Here is a 24,720-nt window from a genome sequence, read left to right on the forward strand (position 1 = left end):
GGTTAATGGTAACATAAAGTAAAATTACTTGGTTATTTAAATAGCTTGGGATATAATTCAAGACATTTCTATAAGGGTTTCTATCAACATAAAATAAGGAGAAAAACTTAATATAATTTCTAACAGCCAATCTACTTTTTTAAAGTAAGTGGCCATAACTCACTACAAGATAAGAAAAGTAGAATCCTGGGGTGCCTGGGTGGCTCAGTCAGTTAAGTGGCTGCCTTTGGCTCAGGTCATGATCCCAGGGTCCCGGGATAGAGCCCCACATCAGGCTCCCTGCTCAGCAGAGAGCCTGCTTCTCCCTCTCCCTCTGTCTGCCACTCTTCCTACTTGTGCTCTCTCTCAAACTCTCTGTCAAATAAATAAATAAAATCTTAAAAAAAAAAAAAAAGGAGGAAAGAAAAGTAGAATCCAACACACCATGAATCTCATAGGAATGACCACAAAGGCATAAAACCCTTTTTTAAAACAGTAGAAAATTCTATGTATAATCTTACACCAAGAAATTTGAAAATGTCTTAAAATTAAAATATTGACTTTATATAAAATTTGTACATATCTATGATTCTGGAATAAATTGAAATGGGAATCAGAAGTCTACCTCTAAATATTTTTTTTCTGGAGAATTTATATCAAAACTCAACCAAAAACAATCAACCCTTGTATGTTATTTAAACTATTCCTATATAGAGAAGAAAATACAAAGTTTCCCAATTTGTTATAAAGTATTAGCACTACTCCATTTCAAAACAGCAGTCATTTGGGGGGTGCCTGTGTGGCTTAGTCAGTAGGGCTTCTGACTCTTGGTTTGGGCTTGGGTGTTGTTCTTAGAGTCATAGGATTGAGCCCCGCGATGGGCTTGTGCTTGGCTCAAGGGTCTACCTCGGATTCTCTCCCTCTGCCCCTCCCCCTACTCACTCTCTCTCTCTCTTTCTCTCCCTCAAATAAATAATGAAATCTTAAAAAAAAAAAGTCACTTGTAAAGAGGAACGTTAAATCGAAATGTTTTTTGAAAGACCATAAAGCTAGAAAATATGTATGCATTTTTTTGTTGTTTTTTGGGGGGTTTTTTTGGGTTTTTTGGGGGGTTTTTTTGGTTTTAAAGATTTTATTTATTTATTTGACAGAGAGAGATCACAAGTAGGCAGAGAGGCAGGCAGAGAGAGAGGGGGAAGCAGGCTCCCTGCTGAGCTGAGAGCCCGATGTGGGGCTTGATCCCAGGACCCTGGGATCATGACCTGAGCCGAAGGCAGAGGCTTTAACCCACTGAGCCACCCAGGTGCCCCATGTATGCATTTTTTTTTTTATGTATCACAGAAGATTGTAGTAGAATACAGACAGAAAGGATAACTGAGGGAAATTTAACATTTTTTATGGGTATGGATTTTTTACAAAGACAGAGTTAAAGGGAACAAATAGTAAGTGCCAGTACCACTAGGCAGCTGCCAAAACACTACAAAAACTGTAGCTTAGTTCTATAAAGGCACACAGTAACTTATGCACCAACTCTGGTGGGGAACATACCAGGAAAATAAGTACTACGACCTCTTTCTTTCCAATATGCAAACTCCCATTGGCTAAACCCAACAAGAATCCTGGTAGCAAAGTATTGAGGCAACATAGTCCATGGGCCTTATTCTATTAAACTGGGTGATAAAATGAATGACAGATATGGAAAGACAAATAGAGGATATCCATCCAGGACTATCCATTTTTTGTGGGGTATTTTTGGTATCTTAGCATCCATTTTTATCCTTGTCCAGATGAGAAACACTATCTGCAACCAAGAAATCCACAAGAATCTATCACTAAAACATCATCATGGGGTAACGTCAATCCAGTTATTATCCTACCTGAAACCAACACTGAAATGTTGGTCCTCATCAGTGGTCTTCATGTAACAGGCAGAGGAAAATAACAGTAGGACAATTAACAAGCTCCACAGTTCTTCCTTCTAGAGTTGGTCGGAAAGACCGAGTTGACAAACATTGCTTCCTTTCCTATCATCCAGGTTTTGTTCCCTTTACTTCCTGCCTGTACCTCAGCTGGTCTAGGATTTTACAGAGCATTTGTAAGTCTTCAGCTTTTATCTCTGGTTGCCATAGTTATCCTTTAACAAGTACTATTGAGTGTGGGAGTGTTAAGAGGCACCCAAGTAAATTCCCTCAGTCCAAAATATATTTTTTGGAGACACTGTGTAGAAACAACACAATTTCCCCTGAGTAACTAGGACCTATCACTTCTGCCAGTTCAGTGACCATCTTCTCTTCCTGTTGATTATTTAATATAAATATATATACACACACACACACACACACACACACACACACACATATAAAATTAGGGTACAGTCTAGGCTTTGACTTTAAGGGAATAATGAATGGGTTATCTGATGAAAGCTTTTTATCTCCTGGGGACTAGGACTCAACAAGACCAAGGCAGAAAGCAAAAATTCCATAAATGGAATTTTAGATACAGTAGGAAGAGGCACTAGTCCTTTGGCACTCCCTAGCTCCTTACCCTATACATTCTGTCTATAAAGGATCCGGCAAAACAGAGTGGTTTCTGCCTTATTTAACACATGTATCATGTTCTAAGAAAATTCTGTTCTACGAATTACAACACAATGAACACCATCCCCACAAGTCAGTTGTTTCTGGGTTTAGGGTACAGAGTAAGACACGCAGGTGAATTTCATGCGCAGGACTTTGTTACTATATCTCTTTTGCTGCAAATAAGTTTCTTGGTCAGAAGTGGTGTTGTATAGAATATAATTATAATGAATAAGGCATTCTGTAAGTCAAACAATGTTGAGTGTTGGCAGAGGCATGGAGAGCAGTGAGAAGAAATTCCTATCTAGAATATATAGTTAAGTTAGGAGGATAATTTGCAACTAGTAGAGACATATTTTAACTGCCTTTGGGTATATTGGTTGCCCTGGGGAAAGTTGGCATATCAGAAGCTCTCAGAACACACCCCTAGAGTTAATAAATCCATCTGCAGTGAGGGTAAACAGACCAGTCTTGATGAGGGAAAGTCCATCTGCAGTGAGGGTAAACAGACCAGTCTTGATGAGGGAAAGGCATCTTTGTGGATCCATGCTTATGTCATTATGGCCACTCTTTACATGGTACTATTCCACAAGACACTGAATGACATTCCCTGCACAGACCATCTTTTATTCCTCATTGAGAACCTCTTCCACAAAGGATATGCCCAAATGAGCATTAACAAGTGGCAAAAATATCTTTACATCCATCTACAAGGCAATAAAAACAAGCAGCTTGCAAATGTGAGATGCTTGGCTATATAGTTACTTGTGCTTTCCAAACCTACTTGTATCTACCATTTCATTTAATAAGAAATACTGTTTCACAAGTCTAATTTTATTATTTGTTATAGTAAATAACAATACTTCATCATGAGGAGTTCAGATCATGATCATGTTTACATCTAACATACCAACATCTAGTAGCAAACCAAGAGCCACTTTTCAAATGGAGAATACTGTAAGCAGAAGAAAGCATGGTCTTACTACAAAAACCTGGGGTGTTCACAGTAATTTCCCTGTGAAGACTTGTCAGAGGCTTCTGACATCCTCCCTCTCTGCCAAAAATACTGTCTATACCTGCTGTAAGAAATTTACCTTATTTCAGTTCCTACTCAATTCTGGCAATCTTAGGCATTACCTAATAAATATGTTAGATTAATGTATCCAATGAGGTAGGTGAGGCTTCCCAAATCCCAAAAGATACACCAAGAGCTATGCAAGTGCAGAATGTGGAATGTGCAAAGAGGGTACTATAACATGGCCTTGGCCATACTGTTATGGTAGGGTCTTGATGTTTTTGTGGTTTTTCTCTAGCATGCATATATTTTACTGAGGCTTCTAAAATACAATAAGTAAATAAATAAATACTTAACTGGCCAAGTCCAATTAGCTTAATACCATCAATATAAGGTCCAGCAAGACATTCTGTGGGATAGTAAGATGATCATGGTACCTCTAGACTAGATTATCACAAATGTCGATTTGGGGCAAGATAATTCCTTGTTGTGGAAGGGCCTCTCCTGTAGGCCTTGTAGAATGTCTACCAGTGTCCCTGACCTCTACCCACTAGGTGCCAGTAGCACCCTCCAATACAGTCATAACAATCAAAAAGTTCTCCAGAAAGAAAAATTGGCCTCAGTTGAGAACCACTGCTCTAGACCATATTATACCAAAGAGCAAAACGAGTGTGCAGTACTGATAGAAGAGAATAGTGATGTAATCCTGTTCTTCCATAGAAAAGCAAGTCATCTTGATTATTTTGTAGTTGAAAAATGAAACAAAACATGTGCCAGATCAGTAACTATATATTAGGTATCAGGGTCTATGTCGATTTGCTCTAGAAAAGGTACCAAATCTGGAAACATGGCTCTAATTAGTATTATGTATACTCTATGATTATAAAGTAATAAAAAAATAAAGTTATAGTTTTAATTATGTTTACAATGGTCTAAAGTCATTTTCTATGATTTTATCATGCATTTACACCAAATTCATTAAAAAAAGTGAGAATGTAGTAGGACTTACCACCCTAATATCTTTCAAATCTTGATGGCATCACTAAACTCCACAATCCTCTTAAGAATACCATATTATTTCCAGTTTACTATTTCATTCAGGGGTTTTTAATTATTTCTTCCTACAATAATGTCTCTCAATCCACAGGTCAGGTAACCAGTGTGGAGATTCTTCAAGCTAGTATATCTATCCCCTTTCTATATCCTAAGACTAAGAAAAATTACAGGATGGGTTCTTACTGTGATATAGAGCAGCTTGGGGCCAAGTCTATTATTGGACCTCTCTATGTCCCTTTCTTATCAGTGGACCATGGCACTACTCTAGAACTCCAGAGATCAGATGAGTTCAGAGCTATTATCTAATCATCTCCAATGAATATGAATACTACCCTTCCCCCTCAACACTGGATAAAATGTTTTAGGGTAGGTTTAGGGAAAGAGAAGCATCATATACTCCTGGCTTTGTTGTAAAGCTCTTCAAAGATATCTAGCCTTCTTATCAATAATGAATTCTATCTATGAACTAGCGTAGGTCTGGGAATTGGTAAAAGGATTGTGAAACCCTATAATATTGATTCAGATTGGGTTTCTGCCCATAAAACTTAGAATTTTCCCACTTAAATATGTCAATTTGGTCTCTAAAATTCATTCAGTAATGGAGCCGACCTTGCCTCTGAAGGTTAGCATAGCCCCAGGATCTGGATAGACAAATGAGAAATATCCAATACAACTTATATTCTACAGGTCTTTTTGAATTTTCAAAAAACAAGGGTTACCACAAGAATATAAGATTTGGGGTGCCTAGATGACTCAGTCGGTTAAGCATCTGACTCTTGTTTTCTGCTGAGGTCACCATTTTGGAATTAAGAGATCAAGCCCCGCATCCAGCTCTGTGCTCAGCACAGACTCCACTGGGGATTCTCTCCCCTCCCCTTGTCCCTCCCCCACTTACCTGTTCTGTCTCTCTCAAATAAATAAATAAAATCTTTTTTAAAAAGAATATAAGATCAATTAACTTTCATAGCAAAAAGCCCTGGGTGTTAATTCAATGTATTAAAAATTGACATTTTAAAAATATATTAAAAATTAAATACTGAAAATGATGAACAAATTATAACTCCTACATTCCCCCAAAATTCTATCTGATGTAGCAATAACAGTAATGGATACTATAAAAATTAAAACCTGACAAATACAAAATTTATAGCCTCTAAGTATTATAGTAATAAAGTAAACAAAAGGAAAATAAGAATAAATACCAAAAAATGAACTGGAAATGTCAGAATATAACAGATTAATATGAAAAAGGACAGAAATCATAGATTAATAATAGTAATAAATGAAATTTATATGCTACATTAGGACTAGAGAATATATTTCAGTTTGAAGTAATCAGCATTCGGTCACAGAAACTGTATCCTAGAAAATGTCATATTTAGCAAAACCAAAAGGACCAATATTTTATATTTTATACTTAGTTATTATGATCACTTCTTAATACCACTGAGTCTATCTTAAAAACTCAGACATAAGGTAAAATATTTTGTATTATAGCAATTATTTGCTCTTATAAAACTGAAATTGGAAACATGACCACGTTGATAACAAAATGGAGATAATAGGAAGTACAATCTATGAAAAGAAAATGGCATGGTTACAGATAATTTTTCAAGAAAGAGGTGTTTTTCACATTATCCCAGGGACCACATGAACAATTTAGTATTACTCAAGATCCTCAGAATCATTTCAATAAAGAAATCCTGTAATTTATTTATTCACTAACTTTCTGAAACAGTTCCTTCCTCTCTTCTGCTCTTTTTCAATGTGGCAGGCTTTTCTGTGCATTACAGGGGGTCCTCATTCAACAAATACCTACTATCGACCCTTTGCCTGATAATATGCTAAAAAACAGTGCAAGCTTGTGCTGAAACTTTTTTTTTTTTTTAAGTAACATATTTTAACATCCTACAGAGATTTATGGGTCATTGCCTTTCTGACCTCTTCCAATAACCCAAATAACTGACAGTAATGGCACGGTGGGTGATCAGTGGATCTGTGCCAAGCATTCTGCATGGAATGAAAGAGAATAGGATTAGACTTCAGAGTTGGAAGAGACAACTGCTTCTCATCCAAATCCTATAAAAGATAAAATTCAGAAGTCCTTTGTGAGTAACAAAGGTCAATTAAAACAGACCATGTCAAGGATAAAAACAAGGCCACACTCACTGTTAATACCATTAAATGGATTAAGATGGTGCCAAGCAAGTACTTTTAATTGGAAAATACAGCTTAGAGAAAAGGACCTAAGGGTATTACTCTCCCATTAGTCTGATATGCTTAATTAAGTCCAGAGAGAGACATGAGGTTAAGAAAGATAAGACATACAACAAAACTATAAGTATGGCTATTGGCACATATACCCAAATCAATTAGATAACAAATTGGTTTCTGAAACTGTTGCATCACCAAATGAACCACCAGCCTCTTCTCAACAGATTATAACTGAATGAGTATGAAAATAACCCTTAGTTCCCAAATTTCTACAGGTAAGAAACAGGCTGATAGAGATTCTAACTATCCAAGGAGTATACCCTCCATCTGCCCTCTCAAATATAGCCAAAGATGATTAAAAAACCAACAGAGAACAATAAACACCTTCCAAGAGGCAGCTTTACTCAAGGAATAAGCATACCATCTTCCCAGTGGGATTTCAGGATTTCTCTGAACTAGTGACTGCTATGTATTTTCCTCTTTCCAACCAGATGATTATCGTGACAAATATGTTTCTTACATGTTTGGTATATTAAAGGAAAAAACAGAGAATGCTAGTGCTAATGGGAAGACAAAGAGAGTCAAGATTCAAAATGTATCACAGACAAAAATGGAAAACTAGAACTTTAAAAAAAAAATAGAAACTCTCTAGGATCTAGGACTAGGTAAAGAATTCTTAGACTTGACAACAAAAATATAATCCATAAAAGGAAAAACTGGTAAACTGAACTTTATCAAAATTAAATCTTTTGCTCTTATGAAAAACCCTGTTAAAAATATGAAAAGATATGCTATACACTGGATGAAAATATGTGCAAATCACCTATGTGACAAAGATCTAGGACTTAGGATACATAAGCAACTTTCAAAATTCAACAGTACAAATTAAACAATCCAGTTAGAAAATGGGCAAAAATCATGGACAGACATTACACCAAGGTTAAACAGATGGCAAATCAACACGAGCAAAGACGCTCAACATCATTAGCCATTAGGAACATGTAAGTTGCAGCCACAGTGAGATTTCACTGAAACCTATCAGAATGGCTAATATAAAAAATAAAGACAGCACCAAATGATAGGGCCACTCATACTTTGCTGATGGGCTATAAAATGGTACACTCCCTCTGGAAAATAGTTTAGCAGTTCTCAAAAAAATAAACATAAAACTATCACATGACCCAGTTGTTTCACTCCTGGGCATCTATCCTACAGAAATGAGAACTATGTTTACACAAAAATCCATACAAATGTTCATAACTTTATTTGTAACAACCAAAAAACAGATCAACTCAGATGTCCTTTAGTAGGTGAATGGTTAAATAAACCATCTCTGATACATTCATTACATGAACAACTTAGTAATTAGCAATAAAAAGGAATGAACATTGGATAAACCACCATTCTGGTGAGTTTTTAGAGAATTATCCTGAGTGAAAAAAGACAATTCTGCAATGTTAAATACTGTATAATTACCAAAATATAGTAAAATCTTTAAACATAATCAATGTTAGCATGAGGTAATTTACAATAGAAAACTTTTAAATATAAATATTCAACTTCATGAGAATAGTTAAAAAGGAATGTTATATAAGAAAAGAATGTTCAAAGTTTGCAAACTATACAAAATATTATATTAACTCTATAAGAAATAGGCATATCATGGGGCACCTGGGTGGCTCAGTGGGTTGAGCCTCTGCCTTTGGCTCAGGTCATGATCTCAGGGTCCTGGGATCGAGCCCTGCACCGGGCTCTCTGCTCGGCAGGGAACCTGCTTTCCTCTCTCTCTGCCTGCCTCTCTGCCTATTTGCAATCTCTATCTCTCTGTCAAATAAATAAATAAATAAATCTTTAAGAAAAAAAAAAAAAAAAGAAATAGGCACATTAAAAACATTAACACAGTCCCAAATTTCTTTTCCTTGAGAAAAAACAATGAATTTTTTTTTTTCTCTTCCTATTCCTTAGTATTGTCCAAATTGTCTGCAATGACCCATAGGACTTCTCTAACCAGAAAAATGTACTAATAAAAAAACACAACAAAAGAGGGCTGATTAAATAGGTTATCTATAAAATGAATATAAAGACATAAATAATTTGCAACTCTGTTTTAACATATAACAATGACCAATATATGTTCTTTTTTTTTTTTTAAGATTTTATTTATTTATTTGACAGAGAGAGATCACAAATAGGCAGAGAGGCAGGCAGAGGGAGAGGAGGAAGCAGGCTCCCCCCTGAGCATAGAGCCGGACGCAGGACTCAATTCCAGGACCCTGGGATCACGACCCGAGCCGAAGGCAAAGGCTCGATCCCAGGACCCTGGGATCACTACCCAATCGAAGGCAGAGGCTTTAAACCACTGAGCCACCCAGGCGCCCCACCAATATATATTCTTAAAGAAAAAGTGATTATCTATAAATTCAAAATGTTGTTTCCTTTAAATGTACATTTGAATGCATATGTGTAAATGTGATCCAAGATGTATGAATATGTAAGAATGTTAGAGTGTGTGGATGTGAGTGAACATGACTGTGTTAATGACTGTACTGTAAATGTGTGTATTATGTGTGACTATTTGTGATACACATACAAACGTATATATACATAAAGAAAACTGAACAATATTAGCAGTGGATAATCTAAGATATGGTATAAAAATGTCTTATTTCCTTCCTTTTTGTTTCATTTATTCCATTTTTTCCCTTTTATTCCATTTCTTTCAGGTTTTTTTTTTTAAATCTTCTGAATGGCTTGCAAAGGATGTATCATGTTTATTATTTTTTTTTTTAAAGATTTTATTTATTTGACAGAGAGAAATCACAAGTAGGCAGAGAGGCAGGCAGAGAGAGAGGAGGAAGCAGGCTCCCCACGGAGCAGAGAGCCCGATGCGGGGCTCGATCCCAGGACCCTGAGATCATGACCCGAGCCGAAGGCAGAGGCTTTAACCCACTGAGCCACCCAGGCGCCCCGGATGTATCATGTTTAAAATTAGATAAAAAATTAAAGATATTTAAACAGGCATTTTGACTATTTAAAAGGTAGTATTTTAGTGTACTATTTTGAGTGGATCCATTTAAGCTGAACTACACCAAACAAAGTTATCTTCTTATCTCCTAAGAATAAAATCCTGGAAACATAGCTAATTAAAATCCTCTCTAATATATTACTTTGGAAGTGTTTAGCCAGACTTTTGAGATAAACTAAGAAAGGTAGTTTTTTTTTGGGGGGGGGGTGTTGTTTGTTTGTTCCTTCTTTTGAGAGAGAGAGAAAGAGAGAACAAGGAGGGAAAGCTGAGGAGGGAGAGGGAGAAGTAGGCTCCCAGCTGAGCAGAGAGCCCCTCACTCCATCCCAGGGATCTGGGATCATCACCTGAACTGAAGGCAGAAGCTTAACCAACTGAACCACCCAGGCGTCCTAAGAAAGGTAGTTTTTTAACATTAGTATAGCTGTTACTAAATTATCATGAACATCACTATTATTCATTGCTACTATTTAATGAGCACTTACCATGCACCAGGCACTGCCTTATCATTATGGTATAGTACAGTATACAGTATCATACAGTCTCCAGTGAGGAAGGGGTTATTATCATCATCGTAATTTATAGTAAAGCTTGTCCAGGCCCACACAGTTCTATCACACAGCATTTGAGCAAAAATTTAAATTCAGTTTTGTCTGACCCTAATATCCCTGCTATATTGCTGCATAATTTCTCTCAATGTAATGTGCTAATAGTAATTAACTGGGGAAAAAATACATTAAAACACACAGTACCTCTTTGGGCATTTTTTTTAAGAACAGTGACTTAGAAAATAGAATTTCCTCATTTCTTTCTTGCTACAAACCACATTTTTACCAACCTTTCTGAGGAAGCAACAAAAGCATTGCTTAATTATCACCTCCCGTACACTATACCAGTAAGACACAACTATGCCTTTGGTCAACTTGAATGCCTTATCAGAACATTTCCTTTTATTTTATACATGAAAACAAATAAGGATAATCACTACTAATAGTCTATCAAGAAAAAATCCTGGCATTTCAGCATCACCTTAGAAGCATGGTAGCTACACAGGGAAATCAACAGTTTAGCAAGTAATTAAGACAAAAAACAAAAGTAGAACATCAAAACATTGTGTTACTATTCCTGAATATGCTTCTTGTTTTAGCTTCCTTTTTTGCACTGTAAATTTTTCAGATCCCAAATCTTACCCATAAAGATCATCTATGCTCTGCCTCTGATAACACAGTTCCTCCCAAAACTCCCCTCGGTGGCGAAGAAAAAAAAAAAAATGCCCCATTACTCTTTAGGCCAAGTTTATGGAAAATGTGAACAGAGCATCCCAAACTGCCTCTATCTGACATTAACTGCTCTTACTGCCTTTCTACGGAGGGGAAGTCATTAGACTCGTAATATGCCTCCACTGAAAGGATCCATTCATTCATTAAAATATCTGACAACTCAACAAACGTTTCTTGAACACCTACTATCCATCACAGGCTGTTCTAATGCTGGCCATAATCAAGATTCTAAATTGAACAAGGGCTTTCAAAATGATGTAAGACAGCACAGAACAGATGTCCCCAAAGCCTGCTCACCAAAACACTTATCTGGGGGAGAAAACATGAAGTGAGCAGCAGAAGCAGAGTAAAGGGGCCAAGCAGTGGAGTCCTTTGGTACATATCACATCCTCTTAACTACAGATTCAAAACTGCATTAACTTACAGGGATGTAACAGAGACAGCCCTTAACTTTGTTTTTCCCAACCTCATTGAACCATGAAACATATTTTTTTTAAAATATTTTATTTATTTATTTGATAGAGAGAGATCACAAGTAGGCAGAGAGGCAGGCAGAGAGAGGGGGAAGAAGCAGGCTCCCTACTGAGCAGAGAGCCCCATGCGGGGCTCGATCCCAGGACCCTGAGATCATGACCTGAGCCGAAGGCAGAGGCTTTAACCCACTGAGCCACCCAGGTGCCCCATGAAACATATTTTTAAGATACTCTTAATATCTTCAGAAGCTGGACTCTGCAGATCATACTTTGAGAAACACCGGGACATTATATTCTTTTGGTCAAGGGCATGTGTTTTTAAATCTCTATTTACAAATTATAGCTGTGAGCAGAAATAAGTTTGTGCTAACAACTCACTGACACATGCCTCCTATTTAATTTTCTCTGTTTCCTTTTTTTCAGAAGCTTGGTCATGTGAATTTCAACAAAACTGGCTACATTAAAGTATCTAGTATTTCATGACAGTTGTGAAACTTCTATTTTAAAGGAATTTATAAAGCAATAATCCTGAAATCAAAAAGAAACCTCTGTGCCCACAGCTGAAACTGTACAAAATAATTAAGCACCAAGCTGGACATATGTTTCCCCAAATGGACTGATAAGATAACCTGGTTAGTTTTAAAAAATATAAATTCCTGAGTCTTACTACAGACTTGCTGAGTCAGGGTCCTCAAGGGGCAGTGAGTGATGGCAGCAAGCATCTAGGGTAACTCACATAATCTGGGAAGTTTGTGGAAGACTGAAGTGCCTTGGATATTAAAAACTATGCTAGTTTCATCTGGAGCACTGACTACCCCTAAAAGTTAGTTCTAGCTCTTTTACCCTATGTATGGAATTTTAAAATCTTTTGAATCATTTGTTTTATTACATCATTACATAGTCTAAGATACTACCTTTCCTTTTTTATTCATTTGTTGCAATTAAATTGAAATATAAGAAAAATAAAACTGATTCTTTATAAGGAAGAAGAAATATCAAGGAAGAAGAACATTCAGAGGCCCAGAGAAATTATACTGTATTAAATTAGCAACTGTAAAACTGTAAGATCCTTGGCCCTATGTCTTCTCCAATCTAGACAGGTATTCCATGTTTAAAAAAAAAAAATCTTTATGAATACAAGATAAAAGGCAAAACAGTAACTAAAATTAAATCACACATTTGAGTCTCACATTAATCATTTTCCCAGTTCAAAATTTTAAATAGTCACTTTGCATAACCAACATCTTTCGGTACAGAATTCTTCCTGAAATACCAATCTAAAACATTAGAAATTTAATGCTGAAGTAAATGTAAAGTGTTGAGAGCTATCTTTTCCTGAGAAAGGAATGGAAAAGAGAAACATGAAAATAATATGACTTAAGAAAAGTTATCCAACTATTGGTCAGTAAAGAAAAAGAGCTTCACTGGATTTAGTAATTACTTACCTATAATTTCTAAGTATTTAATAAGGATCCCCTTCCCAAAAATCTCAAAGAGACAAAGAGATTATTTTCCTTAGCGCCATTAAATTAACACTCATCCACAAGGAATTAAAAAGTGCTTGGAGGAAAACAAAATGTTATGTGGTAAAGAATTACTTATTATATTTTTATAATATTTGAAAGATATTAAAATATGTAATAACAAGTTAAAATATATCAAAAGTGAAAGTCAAATATTATTTACTTAGAAGTATTTTATGACAGTATTCTATTTTCAGGCTAACATATATAAAAATTAGTTCTGAGAAGCATTTCTCTCAATTTTAATCTTCCCTTTTTTTGTATCCAATAACAACCAAAACTTCCCTTTGATAAATATCTCTGAAATTAGATAATCACCTCTAACCCTTAGGTCTTCATAAAAGTTTCCCTTTAAAAAATATTTTCCCAGGGGCGCCTGGGTGGCTCAGTGGGTTAGGTCTCTGCCTTCGGCTCAGGTCATGATCTCAGGGTCCTGGGATCGAGTCTCGCATCTGGCTCTCTGCTCCGCAGGGAGTCTGCTTCCTCCTCTCTCTCTCTCTCTCTCTCTCTCTCTCTCTGCCTGCCTCTCTGCCTACTTGTGATCTCTGTCTGTCAAATAAATAAATAAAAAAATCTTTAAAAAAAAATTTTTTTTCCCAAATTTTATTTTTACAGAATAGAAAATTCAAGCTGTTTTCAAACACCCTTTTCTACCTTTTTGCTAACTCTTTACCTCATTTGTGTTTTTCTATCACCTATGGAAATTATACAGGCTTATCATATTTCACATTTTGTTTTCCTCTAATTACCAACTATATTATATTACATTAATCTCCTCTTATAGAATGATTTCGTCCTGAGCCCTAACTTTTCTCAAGCTCAAAAAACAACAAAAAGGCACCCAAAGGAAAATGCTAATTCTCTCAATGTCATTTTCAAATTAAATTATACTATAATTTCAATTAATAAAATGATTTCTTAGTGAAAGGCTCTTTAGGTTACTTATGTTATATTACCTAACAAGATTGTACATGCCCTTGTTTCTAATCTATTTACAGAGAGTTTTCAACTCTTTTGTTTCTTTTCCCACTCATATTGTTTTCTTGTATATTCTCCTTAGACTTGGACAAATCATGAAAGAGTCCAAATTTATAGAGTCCAAAATTTGCAAAAGTGGATTAACTTACTTGAAAAGACCAGTTATTATGTTTTTAAGAACGAACAGACCATTATAACCGGCTATTCGAAATTGGAGAAAAATGGTTTAAATTCACAAAAGTAATTATATAATATGTAAACACGTAAGAAATAAATTCATAAAAATATTAAAACTATTCAATATAGTTAATAAACCTATGAGAAATTTAAAAAATTAAAAACATTAAACAAAGCACAAAAACTAGTATTAGTTTTAGCTGTTATTGACTGCTTTATGAAATCACTATGAAGCCATTTCACCTCTTGTCCTAGAGGTGTAAAAGAAGGAATTTATGATTTCTAACATTCCTTCTGTTTCTAAATGCCTGGATCCCTTTCCTTTAGATATGTAATACAGTTTCAGTCCTGAGTTCTGTATCTGTTATATTTGAATACCTACACAAACATACCACAAAGACACATTCCTATTAAAGAACACTTTCAGGGAAAAAAAACGCAAAAATTCAAGATAGCAACTAGGCATTTTCATGTATTGGCTGTGAGAGAGTAACTGGTACATCCCTTCCTAAAAGTCAGTGTGGCATTACCTATCAAAAATTAGAATGAGGAAGACCTTCAAATCTACTATGAGCCCTTCTAGGAATGAAGACTAAATAGTAACTTGCACATTCATACAAACATGTATGTTCAAAGATATGTATTACAACACTATCGAGATACATAATATTCAGCTCCCACTAATTCCAAACCTGATTTCTTGATTTCCACTCTCAATGCTATTCTGCATTGGGAGTGAATGGCTCCAGTTGGCCAAGCCAGGTATCAAGGAGTCATTTTTCACTCCTCTTTCGTAATCAATCTACCAAAGAGTACTCTTTTTCCTTGAAAATACATTGAGAATCATTCACTCCTTTAAATCTCTACTAATACAAACCCAGTCCAACCACCTTTATCTCTTACCTGGACTCTAATAAAAAACCCCTAGGTGATTCTCTCCTATTTACTCTCATCCTTCAGAACAGAAGCCAAAATGATCATATCAGAATATAAGGTCACACACGTCCCTTTGGAAAACTTTCTCGGGGCACCTGGGTGGCTCAGTCAGTTAAGCATCTGCCTTCTGTTTAGGTGATGATCTTGGGGTCCTGGGATCAAGCACTGCATAGTCAGGTTCCCTGTTCAGTGGGGAATCTGCTTCTCCGTCTCCCTCTGCCCATCCTCACCCCTACTCGCTCTTGTGCTTCCTGCTCTCTCTCAACTAAAATCTTTAAAAAAGGGTGGGGGAGGGGGAACTTCCTCATGACTTCCCACAGCACTTAAAGGAAGATCTAAATGCCTCATGTTGGCATCTACCGGTCTCTCCAAGTTCATGTCATGCCATGTTCTCCCTTGCCTTGATCATGCTGGCCAAAGTGAAAATTCCTAAAACCTGCCAAACTTTTTCCCCCTCCAAGGCCATTTATCATGTTTTTCTCCAGCCAGGAAAGCATCTTTTAAAGCTGGTTCCTCATTATCCAGTTATTGTCAAAATGGCCTTCCCTTGACCACATATTTTCTCTTTTATGCACTATTACTTCATACTATTTGTTCTTTCATAAAATCACTTTAATCTTCAATTATTTCATTTGTTTATGAACTTTGTATTTCTTCCCACTACCACAGAAAATCCTGATGGCATGAAACTGTTTCGCTGTTTATCGCAGCACCATGTAGAGTCCAAAGCAATATTCATTGTATAAATGACAGAACACAAGGGCAACCTGAGATTTTGTTTCCATTTGCCAGTGATAAGCTATGATTTAAATTATGCATCTAATTTAGACTAAAAACCTCACAATCAGCCAATTCCTCAAATCTACTTCAACTAAAATAATAAAAATATCAGTAAGACATATCAAAAAGAACTTGGTAAAAACTTACATAGTACAGTATAATGTGACCTGGTTTTAACAATCTTCTTGGCTTTATCTCTGTCCCCAATGACACACACCTTAATTTGCGGCCATTTCCCCTGGCGAATTATAAATTGTTCAGATCAGCTACAGTTCAAAGTGTGTCTGGCAGGAGATGAAGCTAAGAAGATTACTGAAGAGATGTTGAAGAGAGATCAGGCTTTGGTACTGCAACAGGTGTTGTGTTTTAGTTTAGAGAGTCAGAGATATTATCAGAGCTCATATACTTTAAAACAAATAGGGCATCTGATCAACTGGAAGACTGGGGAATTTGATTTAGTACAAAGATTACCATGTAAATGCTATGAACAGTATTTTTGCTATCACAGAATCAGTATCATGTTTCCTATGTGAAAGACTCAAGGTTAGACTTTAGTGTTACGATTTCAAAAGTGTCATACTAAAGCTTAGTGTGCCTTGTTCCTAAAACTATCTCCAGGGAAATCATGTGACATTGGCCTTACAGAATCTTGTCCAATCTAGAATCAACAAAAGTGATCTTTTCACTGATAACATACGTTCCTTATCTCATTTATTCCAAACTCTACCAAAACTCTTTAAAAACACCTTCTATTGGTCCTATATGCTTGCATATTCTATTTTTATTTCCAAAATGAAGACTGCTTACCTAAGTATACTCCTAAAACCATGCTGCATAATTGTTAAAAATATTATTGTTAAACTGTTAAAAATATTTTCCTATTGGTTGTCATTCTATAATTTGGAAGTTGGTCTTAGGAATGTTAACACTTTAATATTAATTTTCAATATTGAAACTCCACAAATGTAAGAACCTTAACTTTTTAAAAATAATGCCTATATTGCAACAGGCCCCAGTTCTCCTTTCTTCTTACTCTAAGCCTTTTCCTCACTTATCTAACTCCTGAAAGTTAATTTTATAACCCTCTTTTTCTCAATATTTCCTATTAAAAATCCCAGGAAAGACAATAAAAATGTTAAGGTCTTCGTTAGAACATCCCTCTGGCTCTACCATAATTGTTTTCTTCATTGAAAAGGATTCTTTGGGAGAACAAAAAAAAAAAAAAAACCATAGAAATATAGTCAAATTTCCTTTTGAGTCTTTGAATAATGTACTTTTTCAACTAACCAGAGCAACACGTTAGATAACTCATAAAGTTCTATGTCTCTAATACAGTCATAAGTACAGCTAGCTTCAGTTCTTAGGAAAGGCTTCAGTTCTATAAATTTCATCTCTCTTTTCTCAGGAATCAGGAAATCAACATGTCCAGAGTGCAGAGCTGTAAGCACAGCAAATAAAACCAGAAACCGGGGGTTGGGGGATGCCTGGGTGGCTCAATTGTTTAAGTGTCTGCCTTCGGGCTCAGGTCATGATCTCAGAGTCCAGGGAATCCCGACATCCGGCTCCCTGCTTAGTGGGGAGTCTGCTTCTCCCTCTGACCCTCCCTTCTCTCATGCTGTCTTTCATTCTCTTTCTTTTTTTTTTTTTAAAGATTTTTTTTTTATTTTATTTATTTGACAGAGAGAGATCACAAGCAGTCAGAGAGGCAGGCAGAGAGAGGAGGAAGCAGGCTCCCTGCCAAGCAGAGAGCCCGATGCAGGGCTCGATCCCAGCACCCCGAGACCACAACCTGAGCCGAAGGCAGCGGCCCAACCCACTGAGCCACCCAGGCGCCCTCTTTCATTCTCTTTCTTTCAAATAAATAGTAACTTAAAACATACACACACACACACACACACAGGAAAACTATAGCTCTTAGAACTCCAACGACGTTACAAATGCAAAGGAAAACTGATCATTGCTTTTTGAGCAATGAGTAATTTGGGGAATGAGATTCAGAGGATTAATAACGTGAACAACCACTGAAGCAATGAATAATGCACTAATCTACTTCACACAATTCACATCAAAACAAAGCAGTAAATAGTGAAGGAGACTAAGTCCTTACCCTTCTCACCTGTACAAGTAAGTTGCAATATAGAATTAAGGGCCTTGTTTTAAAGTACTTCTTAAATTAAAACAAACAAAAACATAACAGAAACTTACCTTCAAAAAAGGACCCCAGTTGGTATCTTCCACTAAAAAATTTTGGCATTGAAAACACAAGTGCTCCCAGTCCTATCATAAAGGATGAAAATGCAAGCCATCTTGGTTTGTGTCCTCTTTCACCAAAGAATGACACAAATAAAGACAACAAACAGAATGAGATATCATAGCTTGATGATATCAGGCCCGTCAGAGAACTCTTCATTTCATAGCGCTTCTCAATAGTGGAAATGCTAATATTTACAAGGCCATTTACGATAATACCTAAAAGAGAGAAAAGAAAATGTATGTACATGATTTTTATTAACTTCCCCATATGGATTATGAGTTTTAAAACAACATACTAAAGTTTGGTTATGACTGAAGTTTGAGTGTTCATTTATATTGATTTTTTTTAATGTGCCAAGTTTAAAAGTCCCAAAGTTTCAAAGCTAGCAACTCAAACAAACTTCCTTAAAAATCAGTTTGCTTTTAAATGGTACACTTGTGAATTTTCAGGTGTTAAATAAAATCGATGCTTACCATAAACAAAATTGTAGATAACTTCATTTTTCTCTATATAACAAACAAAAAATCAGACTGGTAAATTCTCATGAAGCCAGTCCGTGAGAGAGACTCCAAGAGTAACATACTCTCTTAGACCTCACTCACAAGAATACAAAAAAGTACAGGTGACTCAGAGGTCATTAAAGTAATGCCCAATTGCTTCCCAGGTTGTTCAATTATTAAACGTATTTATATATAACTAGAGATCCTTGACTTAGTCTTATGAAAGGTGAGATTTAGCTTCAAACATCTTTTCCTCTAAAACTTTTATAGACATGAAAGTTGTAACTTAAGAGATCCTAGAACAAAAATAAACACACACTAAGAGTCATTTCAACTACTGGCATTCTAAATCATATGCAAAGTAAACGAAAAACTATACACTTTATCTGTTAATTACAACTGTGATGGAAGACTATAATGTAAACAACGAAAAGCTGGAAATCTAATTGTGACTGACTTAACAAAAAGGTTTTGTCCAGATACAGATTAAATTTACAGGAGTTTAAACGTTAGTATAAATTGAAAATAAAAAGCATCTGATCAAATTATACAGTTTTTTTTTTAAAAGATTTTATTTATTTGACAGAGAGAAATCACAAGTAGGCAGAGAGGCAGGCAGAAAGAGAGGAGGAAGCAGGCTCCCCGCGGAGCAGAGAGCCCGATGCGGGCCTCGATCCCAGGACCCTGAGATCATGACCCGAGCCGAAGGCAGAGGCTTTAACCCACTGCGCCACCCAGGCGCCCCAAATTATACAGTTTTTAACTAGTTACTCCCTTTACTTAAGAGGATACCATGACTCATCTTCACTCATTAGTTAACAGAATATACACAAGTCATGATTTCTACAACTTCTTTAAATTTTGCTTTCTCAAGACTGCAACTTAAATATATTTGAAGAAAACCAATATGACAAGTTTTAAAAGTCTTAACATGATTTTATTTTTATGCCAATTTAATAAGTCAAAAGCCAATTTACAGTTCTTAAAATTTAAAGGTATAGTGTCTAATGTACCTAGGAATGACATGCTTATGAGATAAACTTATCTGAGAATATGAAACTTTCCCCATCCAAAGATCAACTCCCTCACCCCGCAAAAAACCAACTTCCCAACACACTTGTCATACTGATTAAAAGTTAGTCATGAAAACTCAACTGTCTTCATGGTACAACTTCTCTGAGAAAGTAAATTTATAAACTCTTATGGAGATTTAGCACTTAAAGCCTATGAATACCACTCTGAATTCAATGCTATAGAAGTTCTAAGAACTCTGCTTTAATAAAGGAAATTTCAGGAAATATTGCACACTACATGTCTCTATTATACATACATGAGAATAGGAGGCACATTAGAAGGTTAAGTGCTAAGAGAAACCCTGTTTATCTTTGAGAAATTCTGGGTTAAGTAAACTAACCTGACAAGATAGGGTTTTTGTTTTTCCCAAACACTACTTAATATACCATGGAAATGGACCTCCCAGGGATCATGTCTGAGAAATATGATTAAGTAATAATTCAAACTTAAATGGTAATAATTCAGATTTAAACTGAAACGAGAATTTATTGGGTCACTTTCATCTAGGATTATGCTTGTTAAATTGGGGGCCTCTAGATAGATATAACTCTAGGCTAAAGCTGACCCATCTTTCTAGGGCTGTCAATAGTATTTGTTAATAATTTTAAATAACAATTTACTGGAGACTTCCTTTGGGAATTCAAGAATGTGTTCCTGAATACAGAAATTTCTGAATAGGTTTCAAGATAAAACAAGAAATTTTAATTGTGTCTAACTTCTTTGAACTTTGCATTCCTATGGCACTGAAATATTTGGTCACAGATTTTGGACAACTAAGACCAAGACGTTGAGAGAAGGTGAAATTGGGTGGGGGCAAGAAAGGTGGAAATGGAAATAACTTTTTGGCACAAAACAACCTTTGGCAGAAAAGCTGCAGTTGACCTGCAATCAATGCTTGCTTACTGAACACCTATTATGTGCAAAAGTAAAGGGCACTGAGTTCCTTTCAGATAGGGGAGCAGGAATAAGAATAGAAAGAGTGGAGTGGGGAGGGAGGGAAAAAATGAAACAAGACGGGAAGGGGAGGGAGACAGACCATAAGAGACTCTTAACCCCAGAGGGTTGCTGGGGGGTGGGAGGGAGGAAGAGGGTAGCTGGGTAATGGACATGGGGGGGGGGTGCTACGGTGAGTGCTGTGAATTGTGTAAGGCTGATAATTCACAGACCTGTACCCCTGGGGCAAATAACACATTATATGTTAATTAAAGACAAGAAAAGAACGAATATATTTAGATTTACTCTTCTGTTAATCTTAAAAAAGAGCAATTTCCTTCCAACTCCTCCCCCTCCTCAAAAATATTTCTTGGATTACACTTCTTCCAATCGGCCCTGGTTGGCCTTTTTACAAAATACTTTGGAAATAAGGCTCAAGTGACCAAAAAATATCTACATACCATCAAATTCTAACTAACCTTCAGCATTTCCTTTAGGATGCTCCATCTTAATGCCCACCTCTCCTCAATGAGTCTGTCACCTTAGTGTAACTTGCCTTCCCGTTTCTTTCACCCCCTGCATTGGGCAACACAGCAACAGCTTTTACCTTCTCCATGCTTTCTTTCCTGGGACCCATTCTTCCTCTATTCTACCACTCACTCTTCCAAACCAGGTCTAGACTGCAAACTCCTAAGGGTATAAACGTGGACTTTATCAGTAACTCCCAAGAGACCCTAAAAGAGATCCTGGAGCAAAACACACTGCACAACTCCTTTGCGTTTCAAAAGCCTCGCCCTTCAACAACGCCTTGGGCCTTTGCTAACATTCACTGGGTTCCACCTGTGCCCACACACAACTCAAACTAAATGTACTCACAATACATGAATGCTGCTACCTAACCTATCCACAAATTTCTCCTTTGAGAACTACCTTACCCTCACCTGTAAATTAACCCTTCCTTTCCAGAAACAATGTAAAAAATAAAATAAAATAAAATCCCTTTAATAAGGAGTTTCGCAAGATACATGCTTTTGTAGCACAGAATGGATACCCCCGGTGTAAACTCTTCCCAAAGGCAGGCTCCAGTAATTTCCACTTCCTTTAAGGAATCGGAAACGGCTAAACTGAGATAGAACACAAAAAGGGGGAGAAAAAGCTCACAGGGCAAGTTTTAAAAGTTGGTACAAAGGAAAAGCTCGAATGCGGATGCCTGAGCCTGCGGACGTCTGTGGGAGCGCTTGCAAGTCCCCAGGCCCGGGGCTGCCTCGCCCAGCGCGTGGACCATGCGGGCTCCGCCGCACACACCTGCCCTCTCCGCCCCACCAGCTCCGCGCGCCCCTCCTCGCCCTCGCTGGGCCCCTGCCCTCTCCAGCGGGCGCTGGCCATTACCTTGCGCGAGGGCCAAGAGGCAGTAGTAAAGCAGAAAGCCCTGGGGCGTGTTGCAGCGCTGGAGACTCTGCGGTTTTAAGTTCCCACACCCGCAGGGTCCCTCCTCAAACTCGGACAGCGACTCTGGAACGGACAGCTCTTGGGAGACAGCGGGATCCGCAGGGGGCCGGGGTGGCTCCGGTGACTTCTGGGGCTCCGGAGGCTCCCGCGGCTGCGAATTCTGTCGCTGGGTATTGATGGACAAGTCAGAGACCTCGACATGAGAGGGCGATACAAACAAACGGTGCGGGGTGTCTGGGCTGGAGGCGACGAAAGCCGGGTTCTCGATGCCTTTGCTGCCCTTCATGGTCAGGATGGGTTCTCCCAACTCCAGTGCGTTCGAGCGGCAGAAAAACTCGGTTCCTCTTTGGCTCCTCCCCCGCGCAGGTGGCAGCGCCCCCGTGCGGGAGCACTTCCCGCCTCCGTGCCGTCGCTCCTGCAGGGCTAAGCCGCAGCCGCCGCCGCCGCCGCCGCGCCGCCGCGGGGATCCTCCTCCTCGAGCTCGCCGCTGCCTAGAGCTCGGAGCGCGGACGCCGGGCGGGCTGGCTGTGTGATTGGCGCTCGACCCGGCCTCACCTGTTGCCGCAGGGGACCAACTGGAATGCCGGGCGCGGCCATGCGGCCCGGATGCCGCCTGGTGACCCCGCGAAAGCCCCTCAGGCCTCCGCGCTGCTTCCTGGAGCCCAGGGACTGGGAACGAACCAGACGTTGTGAGTCTAGTGGCCATAAAGCTCCCTCTGGGTCTTGACAGGAAAGCTGCAAACGCAGTTGCATCGGGAGATCATTCCAGAAAATATCCTGCCGGTTTTCTTCCTTTGCTGGCTACCAAACCGGACTAGGTCTGAAATGCCAAGAATCGGGTAGCCCAAAAGACAATACTTGGGATTTTGAGCATCATGGTGAGACTTTTACCTGTCATCCTCCCTAGAAACGGATATCCCCACCGGCCTACTCCCCATGACCGCGGCCATCAACGTGGCAACATAACCACCTGCTTGGTTCGACTACCCCAAAACTGAAGATACAGAAATTAGAAATCTTTAAAAGCCTATATATGATATTCTTTCTGCTGTATATTGCATAGCTAAGATCAGCAATACTAATATTCATGTAATAACTTCTACCTGTGGAATAAATTTTAAAACACACACTCTGAAGAACCGAACATTACGCCATAGTTAAAAATTCCTTCATTCTTTTCGTTCATTCATCAAAAAGTGGTGGACAGGAAAGGCCTCACTGAGTCTGAGCAAAGACCTGAAGAAGATAAGGGACTCGAGAGTCTCATGTGCAGAAAAGAATGGCTGGGGTGAATGAAATGGTTGGAGAACAGTAGGAGTTGAAAGCAGGTGAAGGGGTGCAAATGGGGGGGGGAGGGGGGGGAGAAGTGATTGGGGCTAAACCTTAAAGGCCATAATAAGGACTTTGGCTTCCATTGTGAGTAAATTGGAAGGTATGGAACCAAGGAGTGACATGATCGTGACATGATTAGGTTTTCAAAGGATCCAACCTCTTTGCCTTCTGAAGATAGACTAATGCATACTAAATTTTAAATGAAGACATTTTTAAAGCTGTATCAACATCTCAAGATGTTTATTTTTCCATAAATGTGTATTGTGATAAGGAACAGAATATAAATCACATATATTTCCTTTTTGCTGTGTAATGGGCCTATATACACAAAGCTGTTACGTTTCATAAGACTTCAGAGTATTAAGGAACCTACTTCCTCAAATCTAATTGTTGATTATAAAACTTCAAAATAATGTGTCTGGACTACCTTTAGCAGTTAATATAGGTCTCAGATGTCCAAATACTATACCCACTATATTATATTGTTGTCAATACACTAGTACTATTATTTATTTATAAGGGTCCTTTCATTAAAAGATTACTTCACTAAAAATTAATCATAATCTGGAGAGAGTTTCCACATTTTGCTGTCTTCATTAAACATCTGGCTGATTGCCTGTCCAAGAAGCTACTTCTAGATTGAGTGCTAATACCTCCTGAATAGCAATGATTTGGTAGTATATAATGATCATATCCAAGCTTAGCCTTAATCCTAGAGAAGAGAATATAGTGATGGAAAAGTTACCCCCATCCCAAAACAAGATGTGTTTATTTCTTCTAACTATAGTTGCTAAGCTCATTTAAAATGTCTAGAGGAATGTTTTCAAACACTTTTACTTCTTAATGAGATAAACTAGAATTCAGAAGAAAATGCACAGTGCATGACACATGATAGCTATTATTTTGCGAAAATTTTGTTTCAATTATATCTGCTTTATTTACTGAGCTGGGGATTGAGATAAAAAATACATATATTTTACTTTGAATAAACATACATCTTGTTCCTTCTTCCCTGGAAGTCTAGACTGATCAAGAACATAGGGAAAGAGTAGAAGTAGGAACTATCTTTTTTTTTTAATCTCTCCTATATATTTCATTATTAACCCTTACTAGAACAGTAGCTATTATTATCTACCTTTTACATATTAAAGAATCTGTATTCTAGAAAG

At 37.6% G+C, this 24,720-nt stretch overlaps 1 protein-coding gene across 1 annotated transcript in view; it reads right to left on the bottom strand.

The window, feature by feature from the left end:
• LOC111148408 (solute carrier organic anion transporter family member 4C1) overlaps nucleotides 1-22,609 on the bottom strand; it is a 65,242-nt gene extending 42,633 nt beyond the window's left edge. Inside the window, exons 1-2 of the mRNA XM_022504930.1 lie at nucleotides 22,160-22,609; nucleotides 18,215-18,478 (exon numbers count right to left, since the gene is read on the bottom strand). Of these exons, the coding sequence (XP_022360638.1) occupies nucleotides 18,215-18,478; nucleotides 22,160-22,505 (610 nt within the window). The 5' untranslated portion in view covers nucleotides 22,506-22,609. The remainder of the gene's footprint in view (nucleotides 1-18,214; nucleotides 18,479-22,159) is intronic.
• Between the last annotated feature and the right edge of the window lie 2,111 nt (nucleotides 22,610-24,720).

Source organism: Enhydra lutris, unplaced genomic scaffold, assembly GCF_002288905.1.
Source record: "Enhydra lutris kenyoni isolate GAN:26980312 unplaced genomic scaffold, ASM228890v2 scaffoldscaffold19, whole genome shotgun sequence".
Classification (NCBI taxonomy): Eukaryota; Metazoa; Chordata; class Mammalia; order Carnivora; family Mustelidae; genus Enhydra; species Enhydra lutris.